The sequence below is a fragment of the Pseudophryne corroboree genome, chromosome 10, assembly GCF_028390025.1.
Source record: "Pseudophryne corroboree isolate aPseCor3 chromosome 10, aPseCor3.hap2, whole genome shotgun sequence".
In the NCBI taxonomy this organism is placed as follows: Eukaryota; Metazoa; Chordata; class Amphibia; order Anura; family Myobatrachidae; genus Pseudophryne; species Pseudophryne corroboree.
In genome coordinates, this window is record NC_086453.1 from 19,948,382 (window position 1) to 19,965,809 (window position 17,428).

General features: G+C 50.1%; 1 protein-coding gene across 2 annotated transcripts in view; it reads left to right on the forward strand.

Annotated features, from left to right (window-relative positions):
• The window catches only part of TYROBP (transmembrane immune signaling adaptor TYROBP), a 148,766-nt gene that overhangs the window by 82,827 nt on the left and 48,511 nt on the right, over window positions 1-17,428 (forward strand). For both annotated transcript variants that reach the window (XM_063942203.1, XM_063942204.1), the window contains one exon: window positions 13,819-13,839. In XM_063942203.1, the coding sequence (XP_063798273.1) occupies window positions 13,819-13,839 (21 nt within the window). The remainder of the gene's footprint in view (window positions 1-13,818; window positions 13,840-17,428) is intronic.

Below are 17,428 nucleotides of genomic sequence, written 5' to 3' on the forward strand. Positions count from 1 at the left end.
GAAAAAAATCACGAATCAATACACCATCGGTCAAATACGCCTGCAATTTGGTAGAAATCGGTAATTTACTAAAAAGTACAAATCACAAACACTGCCGACAATAGCCAAACACTGCCGTGCTGAAATACAATTCGTGAAAAAGTGCTAAAAAAAAACAGACCTGCTTTTTTATCCCGTGTTTGGATAGGCATGCACGGATCCATGAGATCCGTGCATGTTTATCAGTGGGAAGGGGATGGGAAAGTGTTATTTTCTTTAAAAAAAAATGCGTGGGGTCCCCCCTCCTAAGCAAAACCAGCCTCGGGCTCTTTGAGCCGGCCCTGGTTACAAAAATATGGGGGAAAAAATGATAGAAGTTCCCCCATATTTAAACAACCAGCACCGGGCTCTGCGCCTGGTCCTGGTTCCAAAAATACGGGGGACAAAAAGCGTAGGGGTCCCCCGTATTTCTGAAACCAGCACCGGGCTCCACTAGCCAGATACATAATGCCACAGCCGGGGGACACTTTTATATAGGTCCCGGCGGCCCTGGCATTACATAACCAACTAGTCACCCCTGGCCGGGGTACCCTGGAGGAGTGGGGACCCTTCAATCAAGGGGTCCCCCCCCCTCCAGCCACCCAAGGACATGGGGTGAAGCCCGAGGCTGTCCCCCCCCATCCAAGGGCTGCGAATGGGAGGCTGATAGCCGTTGTGTAAAAAAAAGAATATTGTTTTTAGTAGCAGTACTACAAGTCCCAGCAAGCCTCCCCCGCAAGCTGGTACTTGGAGAACCACAAGTACCAGCATGCGGAGGAAAACCGGGCCCGCTGGTACCTGTAGTACTACTACAAAAAAAATACCCCAATAAAAACATAAGACACACACCTTGAAAGTATAACTTTAATACATACATCCACACCTCCATATACACATACTTACCTTATGTTCACACGAGGGTCGGTCCTCTTCTCCATGTAGAATCCATGGTGTACCTGTGGAAAAAATTATACTCACAAAATCCAGTGTAGAAGGCTCTTCTTCTTGTAATCCATTTGTAATCCAGGTACTTGTCAAAATAAAAAAACGGACACCCGACCTCGCACTGAAAGGGGCCCCATGTTTTCACATGGGACCCCTTTCCCCGAATGCCAGAAACCCCCTCTGACTTATGTCTAAGAGGGTTCCATCAGCCAATCAGGGAGCGCCACATTGTGGCACCCTCCTGATTGGCTGTGTGCTCCTGTACTGTATGACAGGCGGCACCCGGCAGTGTTACAATGTAGCGCCTATGCGCTCCATTGTAACCAATGGTGGGAATTTTGTGGTCAGCGGTGAGGTTACTTTCGGTCAACCGCTGACCACAAAGTTCCCACCATTGGTTATAGGCGCTACATTGTAACACTGCCGTGTGCTGCCTGTCATACAGTACAGGAGCACACAGCCAATCAGGAGGGTGCCACAACGTGGCGCTCCCTGATTGGCTGATGGAACCCTCTTAGACATAAGTCAGAGGGGGTTTCTGGCATTCGGGGAAAGGGGTCCCATGTGAAAACATGGGGCCCCTTTCAGTGCGAGGTCGGGTGTCCGTTTTTTTATTTTGACAAGTACCTGGATTACAAATGGATTACAAAAAGAAGAGCCTTCTACACTGGATTTTGTGAGTATAATTTTTTCCACAGGTACACCATGGATTCTACATGGAGAAGAGGACCGACCCTCGTGTGAACATAGGTAAGTATGTGTATATGGAGGTGTGGATGTATGTATTAAAGTTATACTTTCAAGGTGTGTGTCTTATGTTTTTATTGGGGTATTTTTTTAGTAGTAGTACTACAGGTACCAGCGGGCCCGGTTTTCCTCCGCATGCTGGTACTTGTGGTTCTCCAAGTACCAGCTTGCGGGGGAGGCTTGCTGGGACTTGTAGTACTGCTACTAAAAACAATATTCATTTTTTTACACAATGGCTATCAGCCTCCCATCCGCAGCCCATGGATGGGGGGGACAGCCTCGGGCTTCACCCCTGGTCCTTGGGTGGCTGGAGGGGGGGGACCCCTTGATTGAAGGGGTCCCCACTCCTCCAGGGTACCCCGGCCAGGGATGACTAGTTGGTTATGTAATGCCAGGGCCGCCGGGAGCTATATAAAAGTGTCCCCCGGCTGTGGCATTATGTATCTGGCTAGTGGAGCCCGGTGCTGGTTTCAGAAATACGGGGGACCCCTACGCTTTTTGTCCCCCGTATTTTTGGAACCAGGACCAGGCGCAGAGCCCGGTGCTGGTTGTTTAAATATGGGGGAACCTCTATCATCCTCCCCCCCCCATATTTTTGCAACCAGGATCGGCTCAAAGAGCCCGAGGCTGGTTTGGCTTAGGAGGGGGGACCCCACGCAATTTTTTTTAAAATTTTAACACTGTTTTTTTTTAACAAGGTGCACAATGAAGCCCAGCACGGATCTCTCAGATCCGGCCGAGATTCATTGTATTAAAGTCGGCAGTGTTTTACAAGTCACTCACGTAAAACACTGCCTAAAAAAACGAATGACATCGACATCGGTAAAACCGAAAATGCAGAATACGGCAGCTTAGTAAATTAGTCGTACTAAATTCAAAAAGTTGCATATTTACACTTTCGATGTCATTCGTGAATGAACTTTGACCTCAAACGGGAAAATACGATTTTTAGTAAATATACCCCCATATGTTAGACTGACATTAGGTAGACAGAGTAAAAAGGTCAACATGAAAAAAGTAGACAGTACAAAAGGGCAACAAGGTCAAAGGTCGACATGAAAATGGTCGACATACAAAAGTAGACAGTTTTTTTAAACATTTTACATGTATTTGGACCGTTTCATACCTTCTCTATCCATGTCAATGCAGAGTTGGTTATAAACCTTGTGGCGAGCGCACAGAGCTACCGAGCCCGAAGCATGGCGAGCGAAGTGAGCCATGCGAGGTGATGCCTTTCTACAAATGGAGATCCCAGGTGACAAAACTATCCACACAAACCCCAAAAATGCAAAAAAAATGGTGTCTGCCTTTTTTGTGTCGACCATTTCCATGCCGATCTTTTGACCCTTTTGATCTTATGACCCTGTCGACCTTTTGTACTGTCCACCATTTTCATGTCGACATTTTGACCCTGTCGACCTAGTGTCTGTCTAACATATGTCGGCATGTGTGAAATAAAGTTGTATTTTCACGGTGTACGTGTCCTGTTTTTATTTGGGTATTTTTTTTGCAGTAGAACTACAGGTACCAGTGGGCCTATTTCCCCCCACATGCTGGTACTTGTGGTTCTCCAAGTACCAGCTTGCGGGGGAGGCTTGCTGGGACTTGTAGTTCTTTTGCAAAAAAACAATATTCTTTCATTTTTACACATGGCTATCAGCCCCCCATCCGCAGCCCTTGGATGGGGGGGACAGCTTGGGCTTCACCCCTGGCCCTTGGGTGGCTGGGGGGACCCCTTGATTGAAGGGGTCCTCACTCCTCCAGGGTACCCCGGCCAGGGGTGACTATTTGGGTATTTAATGCCACGGCCGCAGGGAGTGGTATAAAAGTGGCATTATCTGTCCAGCTAGTGGAGCCCAGTGCTGGTACAAAAAATACGGGGGACCCTACTCATTTTTGTCCCCCGTATTTTTGGCATCAGGACCAGGTGCAGAGCCCGGTGCTGGTTGTTAAAATACGGGGGATCCCCTGTCATTTTTTTCCCCGTATTTTGGCAACCAGGATCAGCTCAAAGAGCCCGAGGCTGGTTATGTTTAGGAGGGGGGACCCCACGCAATTTTTTTTCGGGTTTTTTTACCGTTTTTTGTACCATCTGAAAAGTCGATTCAAAATCCGTCAATTGGTCCGTTTTTCGACAGCGGGACTGTCGAATCTGTTTTTTTATTGAATATGTCGAATTCCGGCACCCGCCGGCCGGAATTCGACGGTCGAATTGTGTCGAATTTAAAAACGGGTGAAAAATTGCCGCAATTCGCCCGTAATTGCATATACCCCATGGTGTCTATCTATTGACTGTCTAACTAGACACTGTCTATCTATCATCCCACACCCTGATCTGACTGTATCACACTTGCTGAATATGGAGAGAGGGTGCTGGGGAGAGAGAGAGAGAGTGGGGGTAGGGGTAGGTTTTTGGTGTGGCCGTTCATATTTATTGGTGCGGCCATTTATAAGAACCTTTCATATCCAACATTGACTATACTTTTGTTTGATTTCCGCTTATGGTTACATTAATCTAACTCAGCTCCTCGCCTCTGTGGTGCCGCCTGGAGGGGGAAGTACACACACACACACACACACACACACACACACACACACACACACACACACACACACACACACACACACACTGCACCCCCCACCATATACTGCCCCTAACACTGTACCCTCATACCCCACCATATAGTGCCCCTATATACACAGGGCACATCCATCCTCCATATACTGCTCTCGCCATATACCTCATGCTCTGCACCCCCTCCTCCATATACTGCTCTCGCCATATACCTCATGCTCTGCACCCCCTCCTCCATATACTGCTCTCGCCATATACCTCTTGCTCTGCACCCCCTCCTCCGTATACTGCTCTCGCCATATACCTCATGCTCTGCACCCCCTCCTCCGTATACTGCTCTCGCCATATACCTCATGCTCTGCACCCCCTCCTCCGTATGCTATGCTGCAGCCCCAGGTTACTTGCCATTCCGGGACTCAGCAACAAGTAGCAGCAGCAGTAACCAGGAAATGGATGTAGGATCCGCAGCACTGATGTAGGACGGATGTAGGAACCGCAACCGACAGTCCCGCAGCACTCGGGACATGTGTGGCCACTTACCGGCGGTGGGAGAAAGTGAATCAGTCCGGCAGGAAGGGTCGAGACCCTGTGTGGGGTGAATAGTGTGGTGCCCGGGAGGAGTAGGGGTCGGCACTAGGGCTGCAGATGATGCAGCTGAGGTGGCAGATAATCGGCTCAACTGCATTATATATACTGTGCGTCTGTGGAGAGGTGTGGTCCTGTGCCTGCCCCTCCGACACCCTGCACAGGCCATGCCCAGACAGCTGCTGGTGGCTACTGGTGTCCTCTACCCCCAGACTGGCTGGGAGCTGTGCGGGGACTGGTAAGCTTACATGTGCCTGTACTGGTGTGTATAGTGTAGCATCATTATAGCCTGCCCATTACAGATATACAGCATCTATATATACAGGTATATAAGGCTACACCCTTAGCATGACAGAGCCACAGCTCCCAGCAGCAGCAGGACTTCCAGAAACCCTGCAGATCCTGTTTAACAGGTTCAGATGTGACAGCGAAGTATCAACCAGCAGCAGTGGTGTCTCTCTAACAGCAAATGTTATGTCATCTTCATTATGCGCCCACATCCCAGCACACACAGCGACACGAGGCGTTACAGTTACACAGCAGCTTGTGTTGCATAGATCTGTAGCTACAATCCCTTACCTGCTGTAAGGAGTAGAAAGCTGCTGATAATGAATGGAAAGTGACACACACGTAACGTTGAGCCCCCTACACCCCACCCCTAACTTGTGTATCACTCAATCCATCGTATAGTCTAAAATCACCAACAACTCCATGTGATCCTCATTAACAAGATATCAATAGCAGATTAGCAGTTGAACGTATCACACTGACAGCTGTGATCACAAGATCCACGGATACATACAAAGGCTGCATGCACCTGTGGCATACTGGAATGTTAGGAGACAAGAGATATTGGAAACTTCCAAAAGCCATTTAATTCTTATCAGTGAGTGGGGGAGTTTTAAGGCCCCAAAACCAGTTCTGGCAGACCCTGCCACATCTAGGGGGTTAGGACAGGAAGTGCAGGGGGATTTTAGCAAAATTAACAAAGCACAGGACCGTTGAGTGTGAGCTGAGGACTGAGATGGAGGGCACAGGCTAGTGTCCAGGAGTAACGCAGTCTGGGGACTGTGGAACACGCATCTATAACTCCACAGTCCCTGGCATTATGGAACAGCATGTAGGTGCTGCTAGGAAGAGCAAGAGATATCCAGATTTGCAGTGTGAGAGAAGTTACAGCATGAACAATCAGTGGAAGAAACAAAGGGGATCCTCACCTTCAGAGGTACCCAAGAAGCAGGACGGGAGGTGTGAGTCTGCGGGAGAGGACGAGCTGAGTGAGTGGTAGGAAACCACGTTTGGCGGAAGGCCCCCAGTAACGTGTCCATGAGAGTTCCCGTTTAGATAGAGCCCCTAGCGAATGGGGGAGAGCACACTGAAATGAATCTCAGTTTGCGGAAGCCGCACTACTGATTCCCAGAGACTGCACTGGTATGTACTGTACTGTAATGCTGCCACATCACTGTAAATGCTGTTATTACCAGTGAAGCAAATGAAAGGAGATGTAACCTGATGTAACCCATATGAATATTGTGCTGGAGAGAAGAAAAAGAAGTTAAATGTTACTGTCGTGATAACCCTGCGTGAACTGTGAATAAACTGCTTGCTTATGTGATGAGACGACCTGGCGTGACAATGCTTTTTAAAATCACTGATGGCCCGGCCGCTGCCCAGCTATCACAACTTGGCGTCACGAACAGGATCGTTACCGAATATTTATTTGACAATTAGGTAAAAACTTTATTGGGAGGGGCCCATGAAAGCCACCTACCTCTTCTCACCCAGCTAACTGGGGAAGAAAGGGCCTGCATGGGCAGGTTCTAAGTGTTTGGCACAATTGCCAGAAGATCTTGGAACATTCATGATCATCTGTGACCCAGGACTGTAATTCAGAGGAAAAAGGCAGCAGTATATGTGATTTGTGTTTCATGTGATGATTTGCATGCCATGTTTTTCTGCTCATGTGATTGTTATATTGTGTGTTTGCATGCCATGTTTTTCTGCTCATGTGATTGTTATACTGTGTGTGATGTATACTGCAATTATGCTTGTTTATTGTGTGTTATGTTTTGACCTTGCTGTAGAGTATACAGTAAGAGACTGTTCCTTGCTAGACTTTTTGCAAGCTCATAGGTATATTGCGTGGGGACACGCAAGATTTTAGCAGGGGTGTATGTGGCATACTGGAATGTTAGGAGACAAGAGATATTGGAAAGTTCCAAAAGCCATTTAATTCTTATCAGTAAGTGGGGGAGTTTTATGGCCCCAAAACCAGTTCTGGCAGACCCTGCCACATCTAGGGGGTTAGGACAGGAAGTGCAGGGGGATTTTAGCAAAATTAACAAAGCACAGGACCGTTGAGTGTGAGCTGAGGACTGAGATGGAGGGCACAGGCTAGTGTCTAGGAGTAACGCAGTCTGGGGACTGTGGAACACGCATCTATAACTCCACAGTCCCTGGCATTATGGAACAGCATGTAGGTGCTGCTAGGAAGAGCAAGAGATATCCAGATTTGCAGTGTGAGAGAAGTTACAGCATGAACAATCAGTGGAAGAAACAAAGGGGATCCTCACCTTCAGGGGTACCCAAGAAGCAGGACGGGGGGTGTGAGTCTGCGGGAGAGGACGAGCTGGGTGAGTGGTAGGAAACCACATTTGGCGGAAGGCCCCCAGTAACGTGTCCATAAGAGATCCCGTTTAGATAGAGCCCCTAGCGAATGGGGGAGAGCACACTGAAATGAATCTCAGTTTGCGGAAGCCGCACTACTGATTCCCAGAGACTGCGCTGGTATGTACTGTACTGTAATGCTGCCACATCACTGTAAATGCTGTTATTGCCAGTGAAGCAAATGAAAGGAGATGTAACCTGATGTAATCCATATGAATATTGTGCTGGAGAGAAGAAAAAGGAGTTAAATGTTACTGTCGTGATAACCCTGTGTGAACTGTGAATAAACTGCTAGCTTATGTGATGAGACGGCCTGGCGTGACAATGCTTTTTAAAATCACTGATTGCCCGGCCGCTGCCTGGCTATCACACACCCACCCCCACAGCCCTGGGGCCGCTCACCTGCTGCGGCTTATCCAGCAACAAGCGTGTGCAAGGAACAGATCATTCCCCAGCATGTTCCCTCACAGGGACTGTAGCACTTGTTGCTGCTGCTACACTGTATCTGATTATATCACTTTCCCACCGCTGCAGCCCGGACACTGCACTATCATGGGGCTGCAGGCTCCTGTCATACAGATCTGCTGCCAGGGGCATAGCTACACTGGCATATTTATAGTGGTGCAGTGTGTACAGTGCACATGTGCTCCCGGGTTCCAGCGTACCCTGCACCAATTTTTTCAATACTTACCCTCCGAAGTCCTGCGATGGCAGCAGCAGTGCTGTAGAAATCACTAGGAAAATTTACTCTGCGATTCATGCATGAGCAGTAAGGAAATCACTAGGAAAATGCCACTGTGCAATTTTCTCAGAGACCTGCACATGCGCACTAAACTCTAGGGACAGCGCTAGGGCCCCCTAGTGACCAGGCTAGAGAAGAGGGGACCCAGACGGAGGCTATAGACGGGCCTCTTCCTCTCTACTGTAGCTACCATAGGTGCTACATAGGTGCCCCTGCATAGCTACCATAGGTGCAGGGAATGCAGCTGCTATGGGGCCCAGAGCTGAGAGGAACTACCTTCCCTGTCACAGTTACATGTGTTATATACAGGGTGTAGCTACCATAGGTGCAGGGAGTGCAGTTTCTATGGGGCCAGAGCTGAGAGGAGCCACCTTCCCTGTCACAGTTACATGTGTTATATACAGGGTGTAGCTACCATAGGTGCAGGGAATGCAGCTGCTATGGGGCCCAGAGCTGAGAGGGACCACCTTCCCTGTCACAGTTACATGTGTTATATACAGGGGTGTAGCTACCATAGGTGTAGGCAGTGCAGCTGCTATGGGGCCAGAGCTGAGAGGAGCCACCTTCCCTGTCACAGTTACATGTGTTATATACAGGGTGTAGCTACCATAAGTGCAGGGAGTGCAGCTGCTATGGGGCCAGAGCTGAGAGGGACCACCTTCCCTGTCACAGTTACATGTGTTATATACAGGGGTGTAGCTACCATAGGTGCAGGGAGTGCAGCTGCAGACCCTCCAACATGACCCGCCCCACTAGGTACAAAATGCTCTGTTTCTGGACTTCCCTCTTAATTTATTATTGCCATCACCTGTGAAGAACTAGTTACATGATAAGAAAGCTGTTTCTTCACAGGTGATGGAAATCATAAATTAAGAGGGAAGTCCAGAAACAGAGCATTTTGTACCTAGTGGGGCGGGTCATGTTGGAGGGTATGCAGCTGCTATGGGGCCAGAGCTGAGAGGGGCCACCTTCCCTGTCACAGTTACATGTGTTATATACAGGGGTGTAGCTACCATAGGTGCAGGGAGTGCAGCTGCTATGGGGCCAGAACTGAGAGGGGCCACCTTCCCTGTCACAGTTACATGTGTTATATACAGGGGTGTAGCTACCATAGGTGCAGGGAGTGCAGCTGCTATGGGGCCAGAACTGAGAGGGGCCACCTTCCCTGTCACAGTTACATGTGTTATATACAGGGTGTAGCTACCATAGGTGCAGGGAGTGCAGCTGCTATGGGGCCCAGAGCTGAGAGGGGCCACCTTCCCTGTCACAGTTACATGTGTTATATACAGGGTGTAATTACCATAGGTGCAGGGAGTGCAGCTGCTATGGGGCCCAGAGCTGAGAGGAGCCACCTTCCCTGTCACAGTTACATGTGTTATATACAGGGGTGTAGCTACCATAGGTGCTGGGAGTGCAGCTGCTATGGGGCCAGAGCTGAGAGGAGCCACCTTCCCTGTCACAGTTACATGTGTTATATACAGGGTGTAGCTACCATGGGTGCAGGGAGTGCAGCTGCTATGGGGCCCAGAGCTGGGAGGGGATACTTTCCCTGTCACAATTACATGTGTTATATACAGAGTGTAGCTACCATAGGTGCAGGGAGTGCAGCTGCTATAGGGCCCAGAGCTGAGAGGGGCCACCTTCCCTGTCACAGTTACATGTGTTATATACAGGGTGTAATTACCATAGGTGCAGGGAGTGCAGCTGCTATGGGGCCAGAGCTGAGAGGGGCCACCTTCCCTGTCACAGTTACATGTGTTATATACAGGGTGTAGCTACCATAGGTGCAGGGAGTGCAGCTGCTATGGGGCCCAGAGCTGAGAGGAGCCACCTTCCCTGTCACAGTTACATGTGTTATGTACAGGGTGTAGCTACCATAGGTGCAGGGAGTGCAGCTGCTATAGGGCCCAGAGCTGAGAGGGGCCACCTTCCCTGTCACAGTTACATGTGTTATATACAGGGTGTAATTACCATAGGTGCAGGAAGTGCAGCTGCTATGGGGCCCAGAGCTGAGAGGAGTCACCTTCCCTGTCACAGTTACATGTGTTATATACAGGGTGTAGCTACCATAGGTGCAGGGAGTGCAGCTGCTATGGGGCCCAGAGCTGAGAGGGGCTACTTTCCCTGTCACAGTTACATGTGTTATATACAGGGGTGTAGCTACCATAGGTGCAGGGAGTGCAGCTGCTATGGGGCCCAGAGCTGAGAGGAGCCACCTTCCCTGTCACAGTTACATGTGTTATGTACAGGGTGTAGCTACCATAGGTGCAGGGAGTGCAGCTGCTATAGGGCCCAGAGCTGAGAGGGGCCACCTTCCCTGTCACAGTTACATGTGTTATATACAGGGTGTAATTACCATAGGTGCAGGAAGTGCAGCTGCTATGGGGCCCAGAGCTGAGAGGAGTCACCTTCCCTGTCACAGTTACATGTGTTATATACAGGGCGTAGCTACCATAGGTGCTGGGAGTGCAGCTGCTATGGGGCCAGAGCTGAGAGGAGCCACCTTCCCTGTCACAGTTACATGTGTTATATACAGGGTGTAGCTACTATAGGTGCAGGGAGTACAGCTGCTATGGGGCCCAGAGCTGAGAGGGGCTACTTTCCCTGTCACAGTTACATGTGTTATATACAGGGTGTAGCTACCATAGGTGCAGGGAGTGCAGCTGCTATGGGGCCAGAGCTGAGAGGGGCCACCTTCCCTGTCACAGTTACATGTGTTATATACAGGGTGTAGCTACCATAGGTGCAGGGAGTACAGCTGCTATGGGGCCAGAGCTGAGAGGAGCCACCTTCCCTGTCACAGTTACATGTGTTATATACAGGGTGTAGCTACCATAGGTGCAGGGAGTGCAGCTGCTATGGGGCCCAGAGCTGAGAGGGGCTACTTTCCCTGTCACAGTTACATGTGTTATATACAAGGGCGTAGCTACCATAGGTGCAGGGAGTGCAGCTGCTATGGGGCCAGAGCTGAGAGGAGCCACCTTCCCTGTCACAGTTACATGTGTTATATACAGGGGTGTAGCTACCATAGGTGCAGGGAGTGCAGCTGCTATGGGGCCCAGAGCTGAGAGGGGCCACCTTCCCTGTCACAGTTACATGTGTTATATACAGGGTGTAGCTACCATAGGTGCAGGGAGTACAGCTGCTATGGGGCCCAGAGCTGAGAGGGGCTACTTTCCCTGTCACAGTTACATGTGTTATATACAGGGTGTAGCTACCATAGGTGCAGGGAGTGCAGCTGCTATGGGGCCAGAGCTGAGAGGGGCCACCTTCCCTGTCACAGTTACATGTGTTATATACAGGGTGTAGCTACCATAGGTGCAGGGAGTACAGCTGCTATGGGGCCCAGAGCTGAGAGGGGCTACTTTCCCTGTCACAGTTACATGTGTTATATACAGGGTGTAGCTACCATAGGTGCAGGGAGTGCAGCTGCTATGGGGCCAGAGCTGAGAGGGGCCACCTTCCCTGTCACAGTTACATGTGTTATATACAGGGTGTAGCTACCATAGGTGCAGGGAGTACAGCTGCTATGGGGCCCGGAGCTGAGAGGGGCTACTTTCCCTGTCACAGTTACATGTGTTATATACAGGGTGTAGCTACCATAGGTGCAGGGAGTGCAGCTGCTATGGGGCCAGAGCTGAGAGGAGCCACCTTCCCTGTCACAGTTACATGTGTTATATACAGGGGTGTAGCTACCATAGGTGCAGGGAGTGCAGCTGCTATGGGCCCAGAGCTGAGAGGGGCCACCTTCCCTGTCACAGTTACATGTGTTATATACAGGGTGTAGCTACCATAGGTGCAGGGAGTGCAGCTGCTATGGGGCCAGAGCTGAGAGGAGCCACCTTCCCTGTCACAGTTACATGTGTTATATACAGGGGTGTAGCTACCATAGGTGCAGGGAGTGCAGCTGCTATTGGGCCCAGAGCTGAGAGGGGCCACCTTCCCTGTCACAGTTACATGTGTTATATACAGGGGTGTAGCTACCATAGGTGCAGGCAGTGCAGCTGCTATGGGGCCCAGAGCTGAGAGGCGTCACCTTCCCTGTCACAGTTACATGTGATAAATACAGGGGTGTAGCTACCATAGGTGCAGGGAGTGCAGCTGCTAAGGGGCCCAGAGCCACCTCTGAATCAGGCCCATAATTTCAAGATTAAATAACTTTATTATTGTAGATTAATTGGTCTTACAATATTTACCTTAGTGTGCCAGTGTGAAGAGCATGTAGATTGCAAGCTGTGACCAGTGCTGTGTGGGTGTGGCAAATGCCATGTGGGTGTGACCATTGCTGTATGGGTGTGGCCAGGGCTGTCATCAGCGGGGACTGATGGGACTCCTATCCTGGGCCCTGACAGCGTAAGGGCCCGCATTGCAGCGGTGTGTATTGGAGCGTAATGCAGACTGCCACAGAGGGGCATTTTGAATCTACTGCGGCAGCTCCTGATTGGCTGCATGTCCATGAGATCTGTTCGGCTCATGGCCTGCTCCAAATTTGAAATACTGCCGGTGCTATCCTTCTATGGCTGCCTGCTCCGGACTCTTTCCCAATGCTGCGGCTGTGGACCTAGCCCGCCGCGGTCGTGCCTAGGGAGGTCACTTGGTGTTCTGCGGCCTGGTCCTGGGAATGGAAATCGGTACCCAGAATGGTAAATTGTAGGAGCTGCAGGGGAAGTGGAAGGTGATGAGGTGGGGGCCCTGCTTATTCTGGCAGTTCCAGGCCCCACAATTTCTGAATTTCAGCCCTGGGTGTGGCCAGTGCCATGTGGGCGTTTACACCCCCGACACTATCCGTCTTACTGACTTCCTAAATACACACAAAGGCCCAAATTTATCAAGCCTTGGCGAGTTATAATATTCACGGTGATAAAGTACCAGCCAATCAACTCCTAACTGCCATGTTACAGGCTGTGTTTGAAAAGTGACAGTTATGAGCTGATTGGTTGGTACCTTGGGCCTAATTCTGAGTTGATCTCAGCAGCAAATTTGTTAGCAGTTTTGCAAAATCATGTGCATTGCAGGGGGGACAGATGTAACATGTGCAGAAATAGTTAGATTTGGGTGGGGTGTATTCAAACTGAAATCTAAATTGCAGTGGAAAAATAAAGCAGCCAGTATTTACCCCGCACAAAAACGTAATAACCCACCCAAATCTAACTCTCTCTGCAAATGTTATATCTGCCCCCCCCTGCAGTGCACATGGTTTTGCCCAATTGCTAACAAACTTGCTGCTGCGATCAACTCAGAATTACCCCTTTTATCACCGTGAAACTTATTACTCTCAAAGGCTTGATAAATCTGGGCAAAATAGAGAAAAAAACATAATTTTGTGAGAAAACTAGAAATAAAATTTTAACACCTATGATTTCTAGCTGACTGTGTGGCCATGCTGTTATGATGACGGGCCTGTTTTTCTGTGGAGGCCTGGGGCTGTAGCTCCATTCGCCTCATTGTTAATCTGGCCCTGTTCTATAAATGTCCTTTAAATGTCCTCATTCTGAACGTAGACAATTCTTTTCATGATGTCATTTCCTTTCATTTCCAGGCGCTGCCCTAGGACAAGAAGGTAAGACTGATGTATCTGTGTGTCATGGTATATGATTGTATCATACAGTAACTCTGTATACAGATGAGTCCATGTTTATCTTGGCCTTTAATAGGATTAATTGAGCCAGGTCAATCAGACTTAATCCCCTGCTGTAATGACTTAATCCCCGGATGTATTGTTCTCTGTATTGTATTGCAGCTGAGAACAATAGATGAAAATAAACCATGGTTTGCCTAGGCGCAGCAAAGAAGTCAAGATAAATGTGGACCCATATGTAGTAAAATGCTAATGGATGCACTAGTAATACGCAGTTCAGTGGCATCTACACTTCCCCCTGAGGGGGCATAACTGTGCTTTAACAGGGTGACCTCATGTAGTCAGGGGTTAGTGAGGGCAAACAGACACAACTGCAGAGATGGATGTAAGTGTAAGTACACATGCTTCCAGGCGTATCATTGGCCACAAGCGATGCCTATTGCGTATGCTGTAAGTCTGCATATGGTCTAATATGTGCATTTATTTCCATGCACAGCCCAGCATCAGGCTCTGCATGGATGCAAATAACTGTCCATAGATTTCCATGCATTCGTCATAGGAATCCCTGTTCCAAGTGCATTTTATTTTACAATCAGCATGTAAAATAAAATGCACAGATGGCCGGTGGTATAGTACTGCGCATGAATCCGAGTTGCACTGCGCCTGCATCCGAGTGTTTACCGCATGCAGACGCAGAACGATTACAATGCAGTATATATGCCCATTCTGGTATTTGTTTAATGATCAACACAAGAATGTCTATAATTCACTTTTACTACGGTAATGACACAGATAAAATGTCAGAGCCAGTGCCGTAACTACGTGTGTGCCAGGTGCGCAATTTGACTCATTACAAGCCTTCCTGTGCTGGAGGAGGAGAGGGAGCAGCGGAGAGGGAGGAGAAGGGAGGGAGCCGCAACAATGCTATTGATAATGCTGATTTATATACAGGAATGAAAAGCTATACCTTATACACACTTTAAATACACTTTACCATGGAGCCGCTGCGGCCGCTAAACTTAATACACACTCTACGCACCTTTTACGCTGTTAGTGTACAGAGTCCCGTACCGTGTACAGACTTTGTGTACAAACGCCGCGCTGACGGTACAAAGTACACACAGCGCGTACACCAGTGGCGTGCGGTGAGGTCAGTGGCTGGTGAGGCATGCCCACTACCGCTCCTGTCAGTGGTCAATACTGTACTGTCACCCCCGCCAGCTGCCATTGCCTGCTAATGTTGCCGCCAGGTACTGCCCCCACTGCTAATTGCCAGTCCGATGCTACCGCCACTGCCCGCGAAGTCTGGGGAGCAGGGGCAGCCAAGGTCTGGGCAGCAGAGGTGCCCAGGGTTAAGGAGAGCAGCAAAGGGTCTGCCTGGAGGCATAGAAGCAGGTTTAGAGCTGCAGAGCGGTTGATTGAGACAGTGGCAGTAATCTTTACACCTCCTCTTATACCCGTGCGTACACTCACTAATCATTCCCCCCTCCCCTTATACCCAGGCACACATACAGTAATCACCCCCCCTCCCCGTATACCCCTGCACAGTGCACACATACAGTAATCACCCCCCCTCCCCGTATACCCCTGCACAGTGCACACATACAGTAATCACCCCCCCCCCTCCCCTTATACCCCTGCACAGTGCACACATACAGTAATCACCCCCCCTCCCCGTATACCCCTGCACAGTGCACACATACAGTAATCACCCCCCCTCCCCGTATACCCCTGCACAGTGCACACATACAGTAATCACCCCCCCTCCCCGTATACCCCTGCACAGTGCACACATACAGTAATCACCCCCCCTCCCCTTATACCCCTGCACAGTGCACACATACAGTAATCACCCCCCCTCCCCGTATACCCCTGCACAGTGCACACATACAGTAATCACCCCCCCTCCCCGTATACCCCTGCACAGTGCACACATACAGTAATCACCCCCCCTCCCCGTATACCCCTGCACAGTGCACACATACAGTAATCACCCCCCCTCCCCGTATACCCCTGCACAGTGCACACATACAGTAATCACCCCCCCTCCCCGTATACCCCTGCACAGTGCACACATACAGTAATCACCCCCCCTCCCCGTATACCCCTGCACAGTGCACACATACAATCACCCCCCCTCCCCTTATACCCCTGCACAGTGCACACATACAGTAATCACCCCCCCTCCCATTATACCCCTGCACAGTGCACACATACAGTAATCACCCCCCTCCCCTTATACCCCTGCACAGTGCACACATACAGTAATCACCCCTCCCTCCCCTTATACCCCTGCACAGTGCACACATACAGTAATCACCCCCCCTCCCCTTATACCCCTGCACAGTGCACACATACAGTAATCACCCCCCCTCCCCTTATACCCCTGCACAGTGCACACATACAGTAATCACCCCCCTCCCCTTATACCCCTGCACAGTGCACACATACAGTAATCACCCCCCCTCCCCTTATACCCCTGCACAGTGCACACATACAGTAATCACCCCCCTCCCATTATACCCCTGCACAGTGCACACATACAGTAATCACCCCCCTCCCCTTATACCCCTGCACAGTGCACACATACAGTAATCACCCCCCCTCCCCTTATACCCCTGCACAGTGCACACATACAGTAATCACCCCCCTCCCTCCCCTTATACCCCTGCACAGTGCACACATACAGTAATCACCCCCCTCCCCTTATACCCCTGCACAGTGCACACATACAGTAATCACCCCCCCTCCCCTTATACCCCTGCACAGTGCACACATACAGTAATCACCCCCCTCCCATTATACCCCTGCACAGTGCACACATACAGTAATCACCCCCCCTCCCTTATACCCCTGCACAGTGCACACATACAGTAATCACCCCCCTCCCATTATACCCCTGCACAGTGCACACATACAGTAATCACCCCCCCTCCCATTATACCCCTGCACAGTGCACACATACAGTAATCACCCCCCCTCCCCTTATACCCCTGCACAGTGCACACATACAGTAATCACCCCCCCTCCCCTTATACCCCTGCACAGTGCACACATACAGTAATCACCCCCCCTCCCCTTATACCCCTGCACAGTGCACACATACAGTAATCACCCCCCCTCCCCTTATACCCCTGCACAGTGCACACATACAGTAATCACCCCCCCTCCCCTTATACCCCTGCACAGTGCACACATACAGTAATCACCCCCCCCTCCCCTTATACCCCTGCACAGTGCACACATACAGTAATCACCCCCCCTCCCATTATACCCCTGCACAGTGCACACATACAGTAATCACCCCCCCTCCCCTTATACCCCTGCACAGTGCACACATACAGTAATCACCCCCCCCTCCCCTTATACCCCTGCACAGTGCACACATACAGTAATCACCCCCCCTCCCCTTATACCCCTGCACAGTGCACACATACAGTAATCACCCCCCCTCCCCTTATACCCCTTCACAGTGCACACATACAGTAATCACCCCCCCTCCCCTTATACCCCTGCACAGTGCACACATACAGTAATCACCCTCCCTCCCCTTATACCCCTGCACAGTGCA